Below are 17,408 nucleotides of genomic sequence, written 5' to 3'. Positions count from 1 at the left end.
AAAAACTAAAGGAGTTCATGAACGCCAAACCAGCCCTGCAAGAAATACTAAAGGGGACTCTTTGCGTGGGAATGAAAGAGCAAAAGCAACGAAGAGTATAAAGGAAAAAAAAGACATCACCAGAAACACCAACTTTATAGGTAACATGATGGCACTAAATTCATATCTATCAGTAATCACTCTTCAATGTGAATGGACTAAATGCTCCAATCAAAAGACACTGGGTATCAAATAGATTCAAACAATCAAACAAACAAACAACACCCATCTATATGCTACCTACAAGAGACTTATTTTAGACCTAAAGACACCTCCAGATTGAAAGTGAGGGGATGGAGAATAATCTATCATGCTACTGGAGATCAAAAAAAAAAGCTAGAGTACCATACTTATATCAGATGAACTAGATTTTCTTTTAATATGAAATTTGTTGTCAAACTGGTTTCCATACAACACCCAGTGCTCATCCCAACAGGTGCCCTCAGTGACTATCACCCACCCTCCCCACCCTCCCACCCCCTGTGAACCCTCAGTTTATTCTCAGTTTTTAAGAGTCTGTTATGGTTTGGCTCTCTCCCTCTCTAACTTTTTTTTTCCTTCCCCTCCCCCACGATCTTCTGTTAAGTTTCTCAGGATCCACATACGAGTGAAAACATATGGTATCTATCTTTGTCTGTAGGACTTATTTCACTTAGCATAACACTCTCCAGTTCCATCCATGTTGCTACAAAAGGCCATATTTCATTCTTTCTCATTGCCAAGTAGTATTCCATTGTGTATATAAACCACAATTTCTTTATCCATTCATCAGTTGATGGACATTTAGGCTCTTTCCATAATTTGGCTATTGTTGAAAGTGCTGCTGTAAACATTGGGGTACAAGTGCCCCTATGCATCAGCACCTCTGTATCCCTTGGGCAAATTCCTAGCAGTGCTATTGCTGGGTCATAGGGTAGGTCTATTTTTAATTTTTTGAGGAACCTCCACACTGTTTTCCAGAGCAGCTGCACCAGTTTGCATTCCCACCAACAGTGCAAGAGGGTTCCCATTTCTCCACATCCTCTCCAGCATATATAGTCTCCTGATTTGTTCATTTTAGCCACCCTGACTGGTGTGAGGTGGTATCTCAGTGTGGTTTTGATTTGTATTTCCCTGATGAGGAGCGACATTGAGCATCTTTTCATGTGCCTGTTGGCCATCTGGATGTCTTCTTTAGAGAAGTGTCTATTCATGTTTTCTGCCCATTTCTTCACTGGATTACGTGTTTTTGGGGTATGGAGTTTGGTGAGTTCTTAATAGGTTTTGGATACTAGCCCTTTGTCTGATATGTCATTTGCAAACACTTTCCCATTCCGTTGGATACCTTTTAGTTCTGTTGATTGTTTCCTTTGCAGTGCAGAAGCTTTTTATCTTGATAAGGTCCCAGTAGTTCATTTTTACTTTTAATTCCCTTGCCTTTAGAGATGTGTCAAGTAAGAAATTGCTACGGCTGAGGTCAGAGAGGTCTTTTCCTGCTTTCTCCTCTAGGGTTTTGATGGTTTCCTGTCTCACATTCAGGTCCTTTATCCATTTGGAGTTTATTTTTGTGAATTGTGTGAGAAAGTGGTATAGTTTCATTCTTCTGCATGTTGCTGTCCAGTTCTCCCAGCACCATTTGTTAAAGAGACTGTCTTTTTTCCATTGGATATTCTTTCCTGCTTTGTCAAAGATTAGTTGGCCATACTTTTGTGGGTCCAATTCTGGAGTCTTTATTCTATTCCATTGGTCTATGTGTCTGCTGGTATGTGACAGCATACCATGCTGTCTTGATGATTACAGCTTTGTAGTGGTGTCTGAAGTCTGGGATTATGATGCCTCCCGCTTTGGTCTTCTTCTTCAATATTACTTTGGCTATTCGGGGTCTTTTCTGGTTCCATACAAATTTTAGGATTGCTTGTTCTAGCTTTGAGAAGAATGCTGGTGCAATTTTGATTGGGATTGCATTAAATGTGTATATAGCTTTGGGCAGTATTGACATTTTGACAATATTTATTCTTCCAGTCCATGAGCATGGAATGTTTTTCCATTTCTTTGTATCTTCTTCAATTTCCTTCATAAGCTTTATATAGTTTTCAGACTACATATCTTTTACATCTTTGATTAGGTTTATTCCTAGGTATTTTATGATTCTTGGTGCAGTTGTGAATGGGATCAGTTTCTTTATTTGTCTTTCTGTTGCTTCATTATTAGTGTATAAGAATGCAACTGATTTCTGTACATTAATTTTGTATCATGTGACTTTGCTGAATTCATGTATCAGTTCTAGCAGACTTTTGGTGGAGTCCATCGGATTTTCCATGTATAATATCATGTCATCTGCAAAAAGTGAAAGCTTGACTTCATCTTTGCCAATGTAGATGCCTTTGATTTCCTTTTGTCGTCTGATTGCTGATGCTAGAACTTCCAACACTATGTTAAACAATAGCGGTGAGAGTGGACATCCCTGTCGTGTTCCTGGTCTCAGGGGGAAAGCTCTCAGTTTTTCCCCATTGAGGATGATATTAGCTGTGGGCTTTTCGTAAATGGCTTTTATGATGTTTAAGTATGTTCCTTCTATCCCGACTTTCTTGAGGGTTTTTATTAAGAAAGGATGCTGAATTTTGTCAAATGCTTTTTCTGCATTGATAGAGAGGATCATATGGTTCTTATCTTTTCTTTTATTAATGTGATGTACCACATTGATTGATTTGCGAATGTTGAACCAGCCCTGCAGCCCAGGAATGAATCCCAGTTGATCGTGGTGAATAATTCTTTTTATCTGCTGTTGAATTCGATTTGCTAGTATCTTATTGAGAATTTTTACTTCATATTCATCAGGGATATTGACCTGTAGTTCTCTTTTTTTGCTGGGTCTCTGTCTGGTTTAGGAATCAAAGTAATGCTGGCTTCATAGAATGAGTCTGGAAGTTTTCCTTCCCTTTCTATTTTTTGGAACAGCTTGAGAAGGATAGGTATTATCTCTGCTTTAAATGTCTGGTAGAATTCCCCAGGGAAGCCATCTGGTGCTGGACTCTTATTTGTTGGGAGATTTTTGATAACTGATTCAATGTCTTTGCTGGTTATGGGTCTGTTCAAGTTTTCTATTTCTTTCTATTTGAGTTTTGGAAGTGTGTGGGTGCTTAGGAATTTGTCCATTTCTTCCAGGTTGTCCAGTTTGTTGGCATATAATTTTTCATAGTATTCCCTGATAATTGCTTGTATTTCTGAGGGATTGGTTGTAATAATTCCATTTTCATTCACAATTTTATCTATTTAGGTCATCTCCCTTTTCTTCTTGAGAAGCCTGGCTAGAGGTTTATCAATTTTGTTTCTTTTTTCAAAAAAACAATTCTTAATTTCATTGATCTGCTCTACAGTTTTTTTAGATTCTATATTGTTTATTTCTGCTCTGATCTTTATTATTTATCTTCTTCTGCTGGGTTTGGGGTGTTTTTACTGTTCTGCTTCTATTTCCTTTAGGTGTGCTGTTAGATTTTGTATTTGGGATTTTTCTGGTTTCTTGAGATAGGCCTGGATTGCAATGTATTTTCCACTCATTACTGCCTTCGCTGCATCCCAAAGCATTTGGATTGTTGTATTTTCATTTTCATTTGTTTCCATATATTTTTTAATTTTTTCTCTAATTGCCTGGTTGATGCATTCATTCTTTAGTAGGGTGTTCTTTAACCTCCGTGCTTTTGGAGGTTTTCCAGACTTTTCCCTGTGGTTGATTTCAAGTTTCATAGCATTGTGGTCTGAAAGTATGCATGGTATGATCTCAATTCTTGTATACTTATGAAGGGCTGTTTTGTGACCCAGTATGTGATCTATCTTGGAGAATGTTCCATGTGCACTCGAGAAGAAAGTATATTCTGTTGCTTTGGGAGGCAGAGTTCTAAATATATCTGTCAAGTCCATCTGATCCAATGTATCATTCAGGGCCCTTGCTTCTTTATTGATCCTGTGTCTAGATGATCTACCCATTGTTGTAAGTCCCCTGTATTAAAGTCCCCTGCAATTACCACATTCTTATTTGCTTATGTTTGTGATTCATTGTTTTATGTATTTGGGGGCTTCCATATTCGGCATGTAGACATTTATAATTGTTAGCTCTTCCTGATGGATATACCCTGTAATTATTATATAGTGCCCTTCTTCATCTCTTGTTACAGCCTTTAGTTTAAAGTCTAGTTTGTCTGATATAAGTATGGCTATTCCAGCTTTCTTTTGACTTCCAGTAGCATGATAGATAGGTCTTCATCCCCTCACTTTCAATCTGAAGGTGTCCTCAGGTCTAAAATGAGTCTCTTGTAGACAGCAAATAGATGTGGTCTTGTTTTTTTATCCATTCTGATACCCTATGTCTTTTGGTTGGAGCATTTAGTCTGTTTACATTCAGTGTTATTATTGAAAGATATGGATTTAGAGTTACTATGATGTCTGTAGTTTCATGCTTGTAGTGATGTCTCTGGTACTTTGTGGTCCTTGCAACATTTCACTCACAGAATCCCCCTGAGGATCTCTTGTAGGGCTAGTTTAGTGGTGATGAATTCCTTCAGTTTTTGTTTGTTTGGGAAAACCTTTATCTCTCCTTCTATTCTGAATGACAGACTTGCTGGATAAAGGATTGTCAGCTGCATATTTTTTTGGTTCATCACATTGAAGATTTCCTGCCATTTATTTATGGCCTGCCAAGTTTTAGTAGATAGGTCTGCCACTACTCTTATGGGTCTCCCTTTGTAAGTTAGAGCCTGTCTATCCCTAGCTGCTTTCAGAATTCTCTCTTTATCCTTGTATTTTGCCAGTTTCACTATGATATGTCGTGCAGAAGATCGATTCAAGTTACGTCTGAAGGGAGTTCTCTGTGCCTCTTGGATTTCAGTGCCTTTTTCCTTCCCCAGATCAGGGAAGTTCTCAGCTATGATTTGTTCAAGTACACCTTCAGCCCCTTTCTCTCTCTTTTCTTCTTCTGGAATTCCTATGATATGTGTATTGTTCCGTTTGATTGCATCACTTAGTTCTCTAATTCTCCCCTCATACTCCTGGATTTTTTTCTCTCTCTTTTTCTCAGCTTCCTCTTTTTCCATAATTTTATCTTCTAATTCACCTGTTCTCTCCTCTGCCTCTTCAGTCCATGTTATGGCTGCCTACATTTTATTTTGCACCCCATTTATAGCATTTTTTAGCTCCTCATGACTATTTCTTAGTCCCTTGATCTCTGTAGCAATAGATTCTCTGCTGTCCTCTATGCTTTTTTCAAGCCCAGCAACTAATTTTGTGACTATTATTCTAAATTCTTGTTCCGTTATATTGCTTAAATCGTTTTTGACCAATTCATTAGCTGTCGCTACTTCCTGATGTTTCTTTTGAGGAAAATTCTAACGTTTCATCATTTTGGGTAGTCCCTGTAGTGGCTCCAAACTGCAGAGCACTTCCCCTGTGCTGTCAGGAGTAACTTGTGTTGGTGGGTGGGGCTGCAGTCAGACCCAGTGTCTGCCCCCAGCCCACCACTGGGGCCACAGTCAGACTGGTGTGTACCTTATCTTCCCCTGTCCCAGGGTCAGGACTCACTGTGGAGTGGTGTGGCCCCTGTCTGGGCTACTTGCACACTGCCAGGCTTGTGGTGCTGCTTTGATGGGATCTGGCATATTAGCCGGGCTGGATCTGCAAGGTGCAAAGGGGTAGGAGGGACAGGCTTAGCTCGCTTTGCCATCAGTGGTCCCCTGCGGGAGGGGCCCTGCAGCACAGGGAGGGAGGCAGCCCTGTCGGAGGGATGTCTCCACAGAAGCACAGCTTTGGGCGTTTGCATGGTACAAGCAACTTTGGTGATGGGGACTGGTTCCCTTTGGAATTTCAGCTGGGGGATGGGAGAGGGAGATGGCGCTTGCCAGAGCCTTTGTTCCCCTGCCAAGCTGAGCTCTGTCTTCCGGGTCTCAACAACTCTCCCTCCTGGTGTCCTCTTGCCCTCCTCGCTCTCCAAGAGCAGAGCTGCTGACTTTTAACATTCCAGATGTTAAGTCCCTCTGGCTGTTAGAATTCACAGAGTCCGGCCCCTCTGCTTTTGTAAGCCAGACTTCGGGGGCTCTGCCTTTCTGGGCAGGCTGCCCCTCCACCGCCCAGGCTCCCTCCCACCAGTCTGTGTAGCATGCACCGCCTCTCCACCCTTCCTACCCTCTTCCGTGGTCCTTTTGTCTACCCATATGAACTAGATTTTAAACCAAAGAATGTAAAAAGAGATGAAGAAGGGCACTATATCATAATCCATCAAGAAGATCTAACAATTATATATGCCCCCAACTTGGAGGAACCCAAATATGTAAATCAATTAATAACAAACAAACTCATTGACAATAATACAATAATAGTAGGAACTTTAACACCCCAACTACAGCAAGGGACAGATCATCTAAGCAGAAAATCAACAAGAAAACAATGGCTTTAAATGACACACTGGAACAGATGGACTTAACAGATATATTTAGAACATTTCATCCTAAAGCATTAGAATACACATTATTGTTGAGTGCACAAAAAACATCCTCCAGAATACATCACATACTGGGTCACAAATCAGCCCTCAACAAGTACAAAAAGATTTAGATCATACCATGCATATATTCAAACAACAATGCTATGAAACTTGAAGTCAACCACAAGAAAAAATTGGGGAAGACCACAAATACATGGAGGTTAAAGAACCTTCTACTAAAGAATGAATGGGTTAACCATAAAATTGAAGAAGAAATTAAAAAGTACATGGAAGCAAATAAAAATGAAAGCACAACACTACAAAACCTTTGGGATGCAGCAAAAGTGGTCCCAAAGGGAAGTATATTGCAAAACAGCTATACCGTAAGAAGCAAGAAAAGTCCTAAATACACAACCAAACTTTACACCTAAAGGAGCTAGAATAGGAACAGCAAATAAAGCATAAAGCCAGCAGAAGAAGGGAAATGATAAAAACTAGAGAGGAAATAAATAGTAGAGAAACAAACAAACAAAAATAATAGAACAGATTAACAAAACTAAGAGGTGGTTCATTGAAAGAGTTAATAAAATTTGTAAACCCAAGCCAGATTTATCAAAAAGAGAAGAGAAAGGACCCAATTAAACAAAATCACAAATGAAAAAGGAGAGATCACAACCAATACCACAGATACAATTATAAGAGAATATTATGAAAAATTATATGCCAACAAACTGGGCAATCTGGAAGAAATGGATAAATTCCTAGAAACTCACAAACTACCAAAGTGAAACAGGAAGAAATAGAAAATTTGAACAGACCCATACTATTTTCAGACATTATACTCTATGTAGAAAATCCTAAAGGCTTCACCAAAAAATTGCTAGAACAAATACATGATTTCACCAAAGTGGCAGGATATAAAATCAATGTACAGAAATTCATTGCATTTCTATACTCCAATAGTGAAGCAACAGAAAAAGAAATCAAGGATTCGATCCCATTTACAATTGCACCAAAAACAATAAGATACCTAGGAATAAACCTAACAAGAGGTAAAATTTCTATACTCTGAAAACTATAGAACACTTATGAAAGAAATTGAAGAGGACACAAATAAATGGAAAAATATTCCATGCTCATGGATTGGAAGAACAAACATTGTTAAATGTCTATATTACCCAGAGCAATCTCCTCATTTAATGCAATCCCTATCAAAATACCAGCAGCATTTTTCACAGAGCTAGAACAAACAATCCTAAAATTTGCATAGAACCAAAAAAGACCCCAGATAGCCAAGGCAATCCTGAAAAAGAAAAACAGCTGGAGGCATCACAATTCCGGACTTCAAGCTATATTACAAAGCTGTAGTCATCAAGACAATATGGTACTGGCATAAAAACAGTCACATAGATAATGCAACAGAATGTAAAATCCAGAAATGTAATCACAACTATATGGTCAACTAATCTTTAACAAGGCAGCAAAGAATATCCAATGGAAAAAAGACGGTCTTTTCAACAGTTGGTGTCAGGAAAACTGGACAGTGACATGCAGAAGAATGAAACTGGACCACTTTCTTACACCATATATAAAAATAAATTCAAAATGGATAAAATACCTAAATGTGAAGCAGGAAACCATCAAAACCCTAGAGGAGAACACATGCAGCAACCTGTTTGATTTTCCTATAGCAACGTTTTACTAGATGTGTCTCCGAAGGCAAGAGGAACAAAAGGAAAAATGAACTATTGGGACTTCATCAAGATAAAAAGCTTCTGCACAGCGAAGGAAACAATCAACAAAACTAAAAGGCAGCCTACTGAATGGGAGAAGATATTTGCAAATGACATATCAGATAAAGGGTTAGTTTCCAAAATCTATAAAAAAAATTTATCAGACTCAACACCCAAAGAAACAAATAATCCGGTGAAGAAATGGGCAGAAGACATAAACAGATATTTTTCCAAAGAAGACATACAGATGGCTAACAGACACATGAAATGATGCTCAACATCACTCATCATCACAAAAATACAAATCAAAACCACAGTGAGATACCACCTCACACCTGTCAGAATGGCTAAAATTAACAACACAAGAAACAACAGGTGTTGGTGAGGATGTGGAGAAAGGGGAACCCTCTTACAGTGTTTGTGGGAATGCAAACTGGTGCAGCCACTCTGAAGAACAGTATGGAGGTTCCCTAAAAATTTAACAACAGAACTACCCTATGACCAGCAACTTCACTACTAGGTATATACACCAAAATTACAATAATACAGATTTGAAGGGGTACATGCACCCTGATGTTCATAGCAGCATTATCAACAATAGCCAAATTATGGAAAGCCCAAATGTCCATGGACTGATAAATAGTTAAAGAAGATGCCCTATATATACACAAGGGAATATTACTCAGCCATAAAAAAAGAATGAAATCTTGCCATTTGCAAAGAGATACAGTGTATCTCTTGCCATGGAGATACAGTGTATTATGATAAGTGAAATACCTCAGTCAGAAAAGAAAATAACATGATTTCATTTTATGTGAAACTTAAGAAAGAAAACAGATGACCATATGGAAAGTAAGATGAAAGAAAGGAAAGCAAACCACAAAAGACTCTTAACTATAGAGAACACACTGAGGCTTGATAGGGGAGGTAAGCAGGGGATGGGCTAAATGGGTGATGGGTATTAAGGAGGGCAGTTGTTATGAGGACACTTGGTGTTATCTGTAAGTGATGAATCACTGATTTCTATTTCTGAAACCCATATTGCAATGTATATTAACTAGAACTTAAAAATTTGAAAAAAAAAATAAAAGAATTAGATACAGTTCAATGGCCAGCATCATACTAGAAACATAGTCCGACAAAAGGTATCCACACAAATACAACTAAACACACCTTGTTCTATGGGGAACGTCTCTCCCCGACATCTGGAACTTCACAAGCGTGCCCTCTCCCCCCCTACAAAGGTCCCTGAGTCAGTCTGGTGAGGACATCCTGTGCAGTGACTTTTGTGATAGAAGCCCCCTCCCTGCGATGAGCTCTGTGCGTACAGGCTTATATGTCTCATCATGGAGACTGGTACTGAGGAGGGTGGATAAGCACACTTACTCCCCTGGTAACAGCACACACAGCTGGATCTGGCCAAACGCAGACCCAGAGACCGGGTCGGCCTCTGTGCTCTTAACTGTAAGGCTATCGTGCAGTAGACCATGGGGTCAGACACAGCTGTGTTCAGATCTGGCTCTGCTGCAACCTGGAGCAAATTACCAAACATCTGTGAGCTCCCCTTTCATCTCCAACAACACCCACTAGCACATCTCTCGTAAGACGTAAGGCCGCGCGATCTTACAAGGACCGGCACAGGATCTAGAAGCTGGGAAGCCCTAACCAATAGTAGTGGTACTAATAGTCCCACCATCCTTGACGCCTCCACCCCAAGGCTGAGCTCATGTGGCCGGGGGAGGGGGGGGGGCGGGGGTAAAATCACCAGTATGAAAGCGTCTCCTGCTGAGCCAGCTGTTGGCAGCAGCTCTCCGACTCTTCCTGTCTTCTTAACCAACTCGCAGTGAGAGGTTGGAGGCGGGCAGGAGACTCCCACACAAGTGGGCTCTTGCCCTGCTTCTGCTTTAAAGCACCCTGCCGTGCAGCCGACCTGACAGCTTCATTCCTCTGATTATGTCCCCTGCACACACGCAGGTCATGGCATCTGAGCAGCATGTCAAACTGCAGGTGCAAACATCAGTCGTTGTCCATCCCCCATGGCGGCCTGGCCAGGGTTACAGGTGCCTGCCACACACCCGCTGACAGCTCAACTCAGCATTTCCTGCTCTGACCTTTAAGATTGTCGCCCTCTTGACGAAAGCTGCCACACGACATGACAGTCACTTGGAGGCAAAGCTCAAGGCAGGAACCTGGACCCCAAATGAAATAGAAAGAGCCATTTCATCAGGCTGTCATTTGAAATAAATCAGTGGGTCAGGGTGCCTTGGGAAGCAGACAGGGCATGAGCAGGACACTCCTGACCTCTTCAGTCTCTCAGGGTGCTCTCCAGGATGAGGCAGAGAGGCCTCTGCTGGCCTTCCTGCCTCTAGGCCTGTGCTCCAGGCCATCCTCTGCACAGGACCTCAGGGCACTGAGAAAGCCCCTTCCCTAACCCCAGCCTGGCTTGGAAGTCTGAGGCCCCTAGCCCCACAGCAGGGCCAGTCAGGTCTTCCCTCAGCTCTCAGGCTGGGGGTGTCACTAGGCTTCCTACAAGACCCTACTTCCCCCCACTTTACAGGGTCCAGCCCATCCATCCTTTGACGCCACACTCACAGGAGGTTCATCCTTGTCCCTTTCTTGATTCACTGGCCCCTCTGGATTCCCACAGCCCTTGGTCTGTCCTTCTCATTAGTCGCTTCTCACCTTGAACGTGCCATGACTTCTGCTTGGCTGTGTCACGGTTGATTCTTCTCATTCAGTTCTTTGATGTGTTACCAACCTTTTATGAAGGAAGCTTTCAAACGTACAGCAAAGTGGAAACAACTGTACAATGAACACCTCTGTCTATACTACCTGGATTTTGCAGTTACTGTTTAATATCTCACCATATTTCTTTATTGTTTATCCAATATGCTTTGTCTCTCTCCCTCTCTCTCTTACACACACACACACACACACACACACACACACACACTGCATCTTATTTTCTTATGTGTTTCAAGTCAATTACAGACATCAGGCTACCTCACTTCCAAAACCCATCAGTCTGCATATCTTTATTTATACAAATATTTCTTTTTTTATGTTTTATTTATTTTTGAGAGCAAGAGAAACAGAGCATGAGTGGGGTAGGGGCAGAGAGAGGGAGACACAAAATCTGAAGCAGGCTCCAGGCTCTGAGTTGTCAGCACAGAGCCTGACATGGGGCTCGAACTCACAGACTGCGAGATCATGACCCGAGCCAAAGTCAGATGCTTAACTGACTGAACCATCCAGGTGGCCCTATTTATACTAATATTTCTTAAGAGCTCTCCTTAAATTGCAGCAAACTTCAGTGTATCATTTGACAACTTACGAAAAAATGCACACTCCAGGAAGACAGAATTTACCATTGTCCCTGGAAAATCCCCTCAGATCACTTGCCAGGCAATCCTTGTCCCCAACCCCTGAAGGCAATTCTTCTCAGTTTTTCCTCCATAGGCTGTTTGGTCCTGTAAAATCTCTTCTCAGTACACTCAGGTAGCATGAACATTGTATTTAAACATTCTGTTTGGCCAGGTACTCTTGGCACAGTGGTTTGGAGAATCATCACTCCTGTATGTTTGCTGGATATACTTCGATATTTGTGTCTGGGAGGACAGCTGGAGGTGGCACCTTCTCATTCTTTTTCCTGTGTGTGGCTGGCCCAGAGCGAGTGTCTACAGAGCCCAACAACCATGGCACATCAGTGGTGGCACATAGTTGGGACACAGGGCAGAGGTGGGCTTTTCTCTGAGAGCTGGTGGACAGGTCCTGCAGGGTGGCCAGGAGACTCACTGTGTGCAGAAGGCAAAGAAGACTGTGGGGCAGTAGGACCCAGAAGGCAAAAGCAGTGCAAAGACACCATTGCCACCAGCTTGGATAGCTACTGTCCCTCTACAATGAGGTTCCCCTTTTTCTACTACTACTGCCTCCCAGAAATAGCTACCATATATAATTGATCATATAGATGCAAATGGCTATTTATATATGCTTTTCAAGGTATTTTTACATTAATGGGATCATGCAGTTCATAACATTTTCCAGCCATCTGCACATACTCCATTACACGGATGGAGGAAATTTCTTTCATTAGTCTCCCCTGGTCGATATTGTGGCTACAGCAGGCTGTGCACACCCTGAGGCTCACCTCTCTGTGGGCGTGGGTCAGGATTCCCCGGATCAATTCCAGAAGTAGAATTGTGGCATTAAGAGGACACACAGCTTAAACGTTGGTCAGTAGAGTTGAATTTCTCCCAAAGAGCCGGTGCTGAGCAGCAGGTGGTGTCCCAGAGCCTGACCCTCCCAGGGCAGGTCACTTCCACCCGGTGCCCTTGTCAGTCTCATGGTTGGTTGGTTGTCCTTCCTCACTGCTTGGCTTCCTCCTGACCTTGTCAGTGGGCTGCCTGCCTTCCCATCTCCTCTCTCTGGAGCCCAGGAGGCCTGGTGTAGAACTCTTCCTCCAGAAAGAAAGCTCTCATAAAGAAGGATCGGTCTCCCTGCCAGGGACTGGATGGTCCCTGTGCCACCCGAGAGCGGGTACACAGTGGGATTCTACCTGGGAAACACAGCTCCCTGAAAGCCAGTGTTCATCTGTCCTTGGCTTCAAAGCAAAATCCTTTAACTCCATGTCCCTTCTGCTCGAAAGTCTGACACCATCACCCTGCCTTCCACTTACCAAGACTTTCCATAGTGACGTTTTCTGAGAGCAGTAGTGCCTGGGGACACAGAGGGCACTGCTGTAGAGGAGAAGTAATGACTGAGCAGGGCCTGAAGAGCTGCAGGGCGTACATGGTGGGAAGGGGGTCACAGATGTATGGACAGTGTGCAAGTTTCCTGAGTAGTGCAGACACTGCAAGGTTCCAGGCTGTCAAGCAGCCCTATCCTCAGTGGCTGCCCTACATCCTGAGCAATGGCGTGATAGCTGCTCGGAACGAAGACAAGAACAGAGGGGGGCAGAAGTGGCCTGGATTAAGCTCTAGATGTCAGATCCTGGCCTTGTACCTGCCAGGGGTCTGGGAGAGGCCATCTGCCCTCTCTTAGCCTCAGTTTCCCTCTCTGTAAGCTTGGATAGGTATGCCTAACTCATGGGTGTTGGAGGTTAAGGAAAGTGTAGATTGGCCCATAGTATATGCTCAGTTAGTGAGGAGTGTCATTTTGGATGAACACCGGTGTTACATGGCTTGGGCCTGGCACAGATTTGCCCACTTAGGGTTCCTTCTGCCTGTGTGCTTGTGGAAGAAAGGCTCTACTTGCCTTTTGCCTCCTCTGGAGCCTGATCTGTCCACATGCAGCCAGCTGACTTTTCCCTTCTCTGCCTGTATCTAATTATAATGTGGGCTATCAATTTACAGTTCTGTCTTGCAAGGAAATGCTTCTTTGCAACAAAAAATCCTGGAATGTAAATTGCAGATGACACTTCCTTGAGACTGAGGGCCAGCAGCTCTGCTGGCTCTGCAGCTCTGCTCCTAGCTGGGCTGGTGAAAGGGTTTGCAGGAGACAAGGCCAACTGCTCCTTCCAGGCCAATCATAGAGCCCTGTGTCATGATGGGAAGGGTCCTTATGAAGTGTGAACAGTGAGAAGGCAACCTGACACAATTGTGGTATTGGTTACTGTATACCACAGTTTACACAGCTGCAGACCCAAAGTCATTAGCCTCCACTGCTGCACATGTCCAAGACTGGATCATTCCAGTCCCTGAAGCTTGGTTAGAGAGAACATATTCCTTAAGGACATCAAGCCTGCCTAGATGGACAACATGCAGATTTTTTTAGCATAGGGCCATCAGCTGCCCCTCCTGCCCTCTATCAAAACCTCAGTGCTCTCTTCTCACTTCTATAAGACTCATGAGCTTCCTTGGGCAGGGCCACTGCCAGCAGGAGCCTTTAGGTGCCAGGCAGGTTCCATGCACATTAGGATGGGCTCAGGCCAAACAAAGGATGATTCACTGCAGTGTGATTGGTTCTGGAGTGGTGGTCTGCTGGCCATGGCAAACTGCTCCCTTGTGAACAAAACAGTGGCCCATGTTCAAGCCAATGGTTGACATGTAGAAATATGAACCCGCTGATGCCAGGTGCTCCCATTTTCCATAAAAGCTAGTAATATGGATTTTTAGGGACAATATGTAGACTTTCAATGTTGACTTCAATTTTGGGGAAACACTTGAAAGACTAACATACCATATCAGCAGGACTTGCTCAGCTACAGGGCAAGAATCTATTTTCTTTAAAGCAGAATTTGTAAATGTTGCCTCAATCAGTGGGAGCTGCAAGAAGACCTGAAGCAGGAGAAATCAGGATAACCATATCCAAGGCTGCCCTGGAATTTTGAGAAATTGTTCCATTAGTTCATCGACCTAAGGCTAATCAGGCTTCAGGGACTGGAATGATTCAGTCTTGGACATGTGCAGCAGTGGAGGCTAATGACTTTGGGCTTGCAGCTGAAGACCTGCATGTTATCCTGGCTGAATCCTTTAGGATCCTGTCTACCATCTGTCCTCTCTGTCTCCTGGTGTTTACTTCAGGGTCTGGGAAGCACTAGGGAAGCCTCAGCACCCTGGTAAAGGTCTAGGGCCTAGACTTGCACCTCACATATCAGTGTTTCCACACTGAGAGAGTTAGTGCTTCCTGAATCCTGGGCGGGTTGTCTGTAGTCCATGAAGCCTCAGGAAAAGGCAGGGGAAGAGCAATCATATGAGACTTCCAGAACCACAGCTAAGACAGAACTTATCTTTACCTGGGGGATTCTTCTGTACAGAGTCCTGGGCTCTTTGCCTGCCTCACCTGAGTCCCATCCCTGCTCCTGGGCCTTCAGCCTGTGATAGGCAAACAGAAAGACTGGGAGGAGGAGGAAACTCCATGCATCAGGAAGTCATAAGGCACCCAGGCCTGGACAACCAGCTCCGGCATGGGACAGGGCTGTTTTCAGCCTTGTTATCCTAGCTCTTCTCTCATGTATATGGTAGACCCCATGGAGAGGACCTCCTGCACCCTTCAGAGAGTATTTGGACATTTCGGGGTAAGAAACCCAGGGCTGGCATTGCCCCTATGCAGGAGATGAGGCTGAATGCCTTAATGGGCTCCAAAGATCAAGGGTGGAGGTGAGGGGACCCTGAGTGCTCAAGCCCCCTCAGCACTCATAGTGGACCCTCAGTGAAATCAGGTGAGGATCTGACCACACGGGTCACACATCTTGGTTTTGACATAGTTGCTTCCTTATGAGGAGTCCTTGGAAATGCAGTTTTTGGGTGACCTGCTATTAGTAGCCAATCAGAGGAAAGACAGCCCTCATCCCTCCCTCACACAGATCTTTGGATATTGACTTTGCAGAAGAATATGATATGAGATTTTATGATCCTGACTTACATCAACACACGATGGATGAATTTGTTTGCAGATATAAGTTGGATGTCGACAATATCCTCCGTAAGTAGCCACCTTGGTGCCTCTAAGTGACAAACTCCCTACAATAGGCTGCCTTCCCCTCAGCCGGCCAGGCCTTTAAAGCCCTTGCTGGCCATTCACTGTTGGTCCTGTGAGGATAGATCAGCATGGACAAGTAGAAGGAGAGACCTGGCTGGGAAGCCTGGTGACCTATACCTCAAAGCTGGGAAGTCATCAACCACAAGAGCCTCTCCTAGCAGGGCTTTAACCCTTGCCAGGAATGGCTGTGGTGTGCTGGGTGTGCCCCAGAGCTGTAGTCCCCCTCCCTTGGCTCAGCTCTCACTGGCCTTGAGAGACAAGGACCCGAATCCATTGAGTCTGCTGGCGAGAAACACAGGCAGCCCTGGGCCAGGTGCACTGGGAGCTTCACAGGAGAATGTGTGCATCTGGGATTGACACAGGATGCCAGCTTCCAGGCCCAGGCCCAGGCCCAGGAATCCTGGCACAGGCACACATTACTTGTCTGACCTTGACCAAATGAGGGTTCTATTCTCAGCTTCTTTTTCCTCTACTGCAAGAGGAAGTCAATATGACAGTCGAGCTAAACCACATCCCCTATGTAAGCCTATAATGTAAGGAAATACTCAGGCATCAGGTATTCCTCCATGATGGGTGAGTGGCCAGTAGAAGCACATGTTAGGTACGTAGATGTGCCCTCACGCTGAGATGGGTGTGATCCTCCCCAGAGAGCAGGGTGGTACAGTAGGACTATCTCCCGCTGAGCCCCCCCAGTGCATTCATTGGACCTGATGAGATTGTGTGCCGTGATGTCTTACTGCAGGGCCATCTGGTAAATCCAGAGCTACCTCCAGACATCACAACATTACACGGTAAATGTTTCAGCCCCTTAAGAGAAATGGTGTCTCTTAGGGACAGGACAGGCCCCACATTCCTAAGCAGCTGTCCCTTCCCCTCTATTCGCTGTGCCTTCTGTTGTTTATTGTGGTCTAAAGAAGTGTCCCTCTCCACATTTATTTTCTTCTTTGTTATTTCATTGTCTCCCTCCCATCCCTCAAATGTAGGGCCCTTGAGAGCAGGGACTTAACCTTTTCCATTCCAACCAGGCATTGCACAGGGCCTGGTGCATGGCAGGGGCTCAGAGGAAGGCAGCAAAGAGAAGCTGGCATCTGCCAGTGTTAGTCTGCTTGCCAGGGGCCAGCTGAGGGGAGATGGATGGATGGACATGCTCCTTGACATTATTCTCTTGTGGTTTTCTCCTAGATAAAAAACCTCTACTTAAGGATGATGAATCTTTAGCTTGCCCAGGACATGTATTTAAGGAGCCTGGACAGTAAGTACCTCAGGTCAGGGACCAGTGGGCAGTTTTTGTCACCATGTGCTATACAGAATGTGGGATGCTACTTCTGCTGTGACACTACATGTCTGTTTCAGAGGGCTCAGGGCATCCTTCATAACTACTCTTATTGGTCCTCCCCTGAGATGCTCAGGGTTCTGCTGTGGCCCAGTCTCTGCTGAGGAGGGCAGAATATGAGAACTGATGTTCCCAAGGGTGGTGCCTTTGCTACATGCAGCCTATCAGGGCTAAGCCAAAACTTTGTAAATAGAGAAGGGTCAGGATGGTGACACCAAGCCGACCTCCTTGGAAACTTAGCCTATGGCCATGATGGCATCTGACCCATGCAGGGTTCCTCATGCCTGGTCAGCCTTCACTGCAGAGGTTGACCTTGTAGGGCTTGGGATGAGCCCCCTCTTATCCATGCTGTGTGCTCAATGATGGATCAAAAGCC

The 17,408-nt window shown here is 44.0% G+C and overlaps 2 protein-coding genes across 10 annotated transcripts in view; one reads left to right on the top strand and one right to left on the bottom strand.

Annotated features, from left to right (window-relative positions):
• The window catches only part of LOC131492966 (anthrax toxin receptor-like), a 113,305-nt gene that overhangs the window by 37,920 nt on the left and 57,977 nt on the right, over positions 1 to 17,408 (top strand). For 8 of the 9 annotated variants that reach the window (XR_009252378.1, XR_009252376.1, XR_009252374.1 and 5 more), the window contains 2 exons: positions 15,547 to 15,642; positions 16,882 to 16,951. Coding sequence is in view for 1 of the 9 variants with exons in the window: in XM_058696936.1 (XP_058552919.1) it covers positions 15,547 to 15,642; positions 16,882 to 16,951 (166 nt within the window). In the remaining 8 variants the exon portion in view is untranslated. The remainder of the gene's footprint in view (positions 1 to 15,546; positions 15,643 to 16,881; positions 16,952 to 17,408) is intronic. The other variant, XR_009252375.1, reaches the window with a different exon arrangement.
• ZNF488 (zinc finger protein 488) overlaps positions 1 to 17,408 on the bottom strand; it is a 103,643-nt gene that overhangs the window by 46,565 nt on the left and 39,670 nt on the right. The gene's annotated exons all lie outside the window — the stretch shown is intronic.

This window comes from Neofelis nebulosa, chromosome 13, assembly GCF_028018385.1.
Source record: "Neofelis nebulosa isolate mNeoNeb1 chromosome 13, mNeoNeb1.pri, whole genome shotgun sequence".
NCBI lineage: Eukaryota > Metazoa > Chordata > Mammalia > Carnivora > Felidae > Neofelis > Neofelis nebulosa.
The sequence above is the reverse complement of the archived record's forward strand: the minus strand, read 5'-3'. Positions and strand labels throughout refer to the sequence as shown.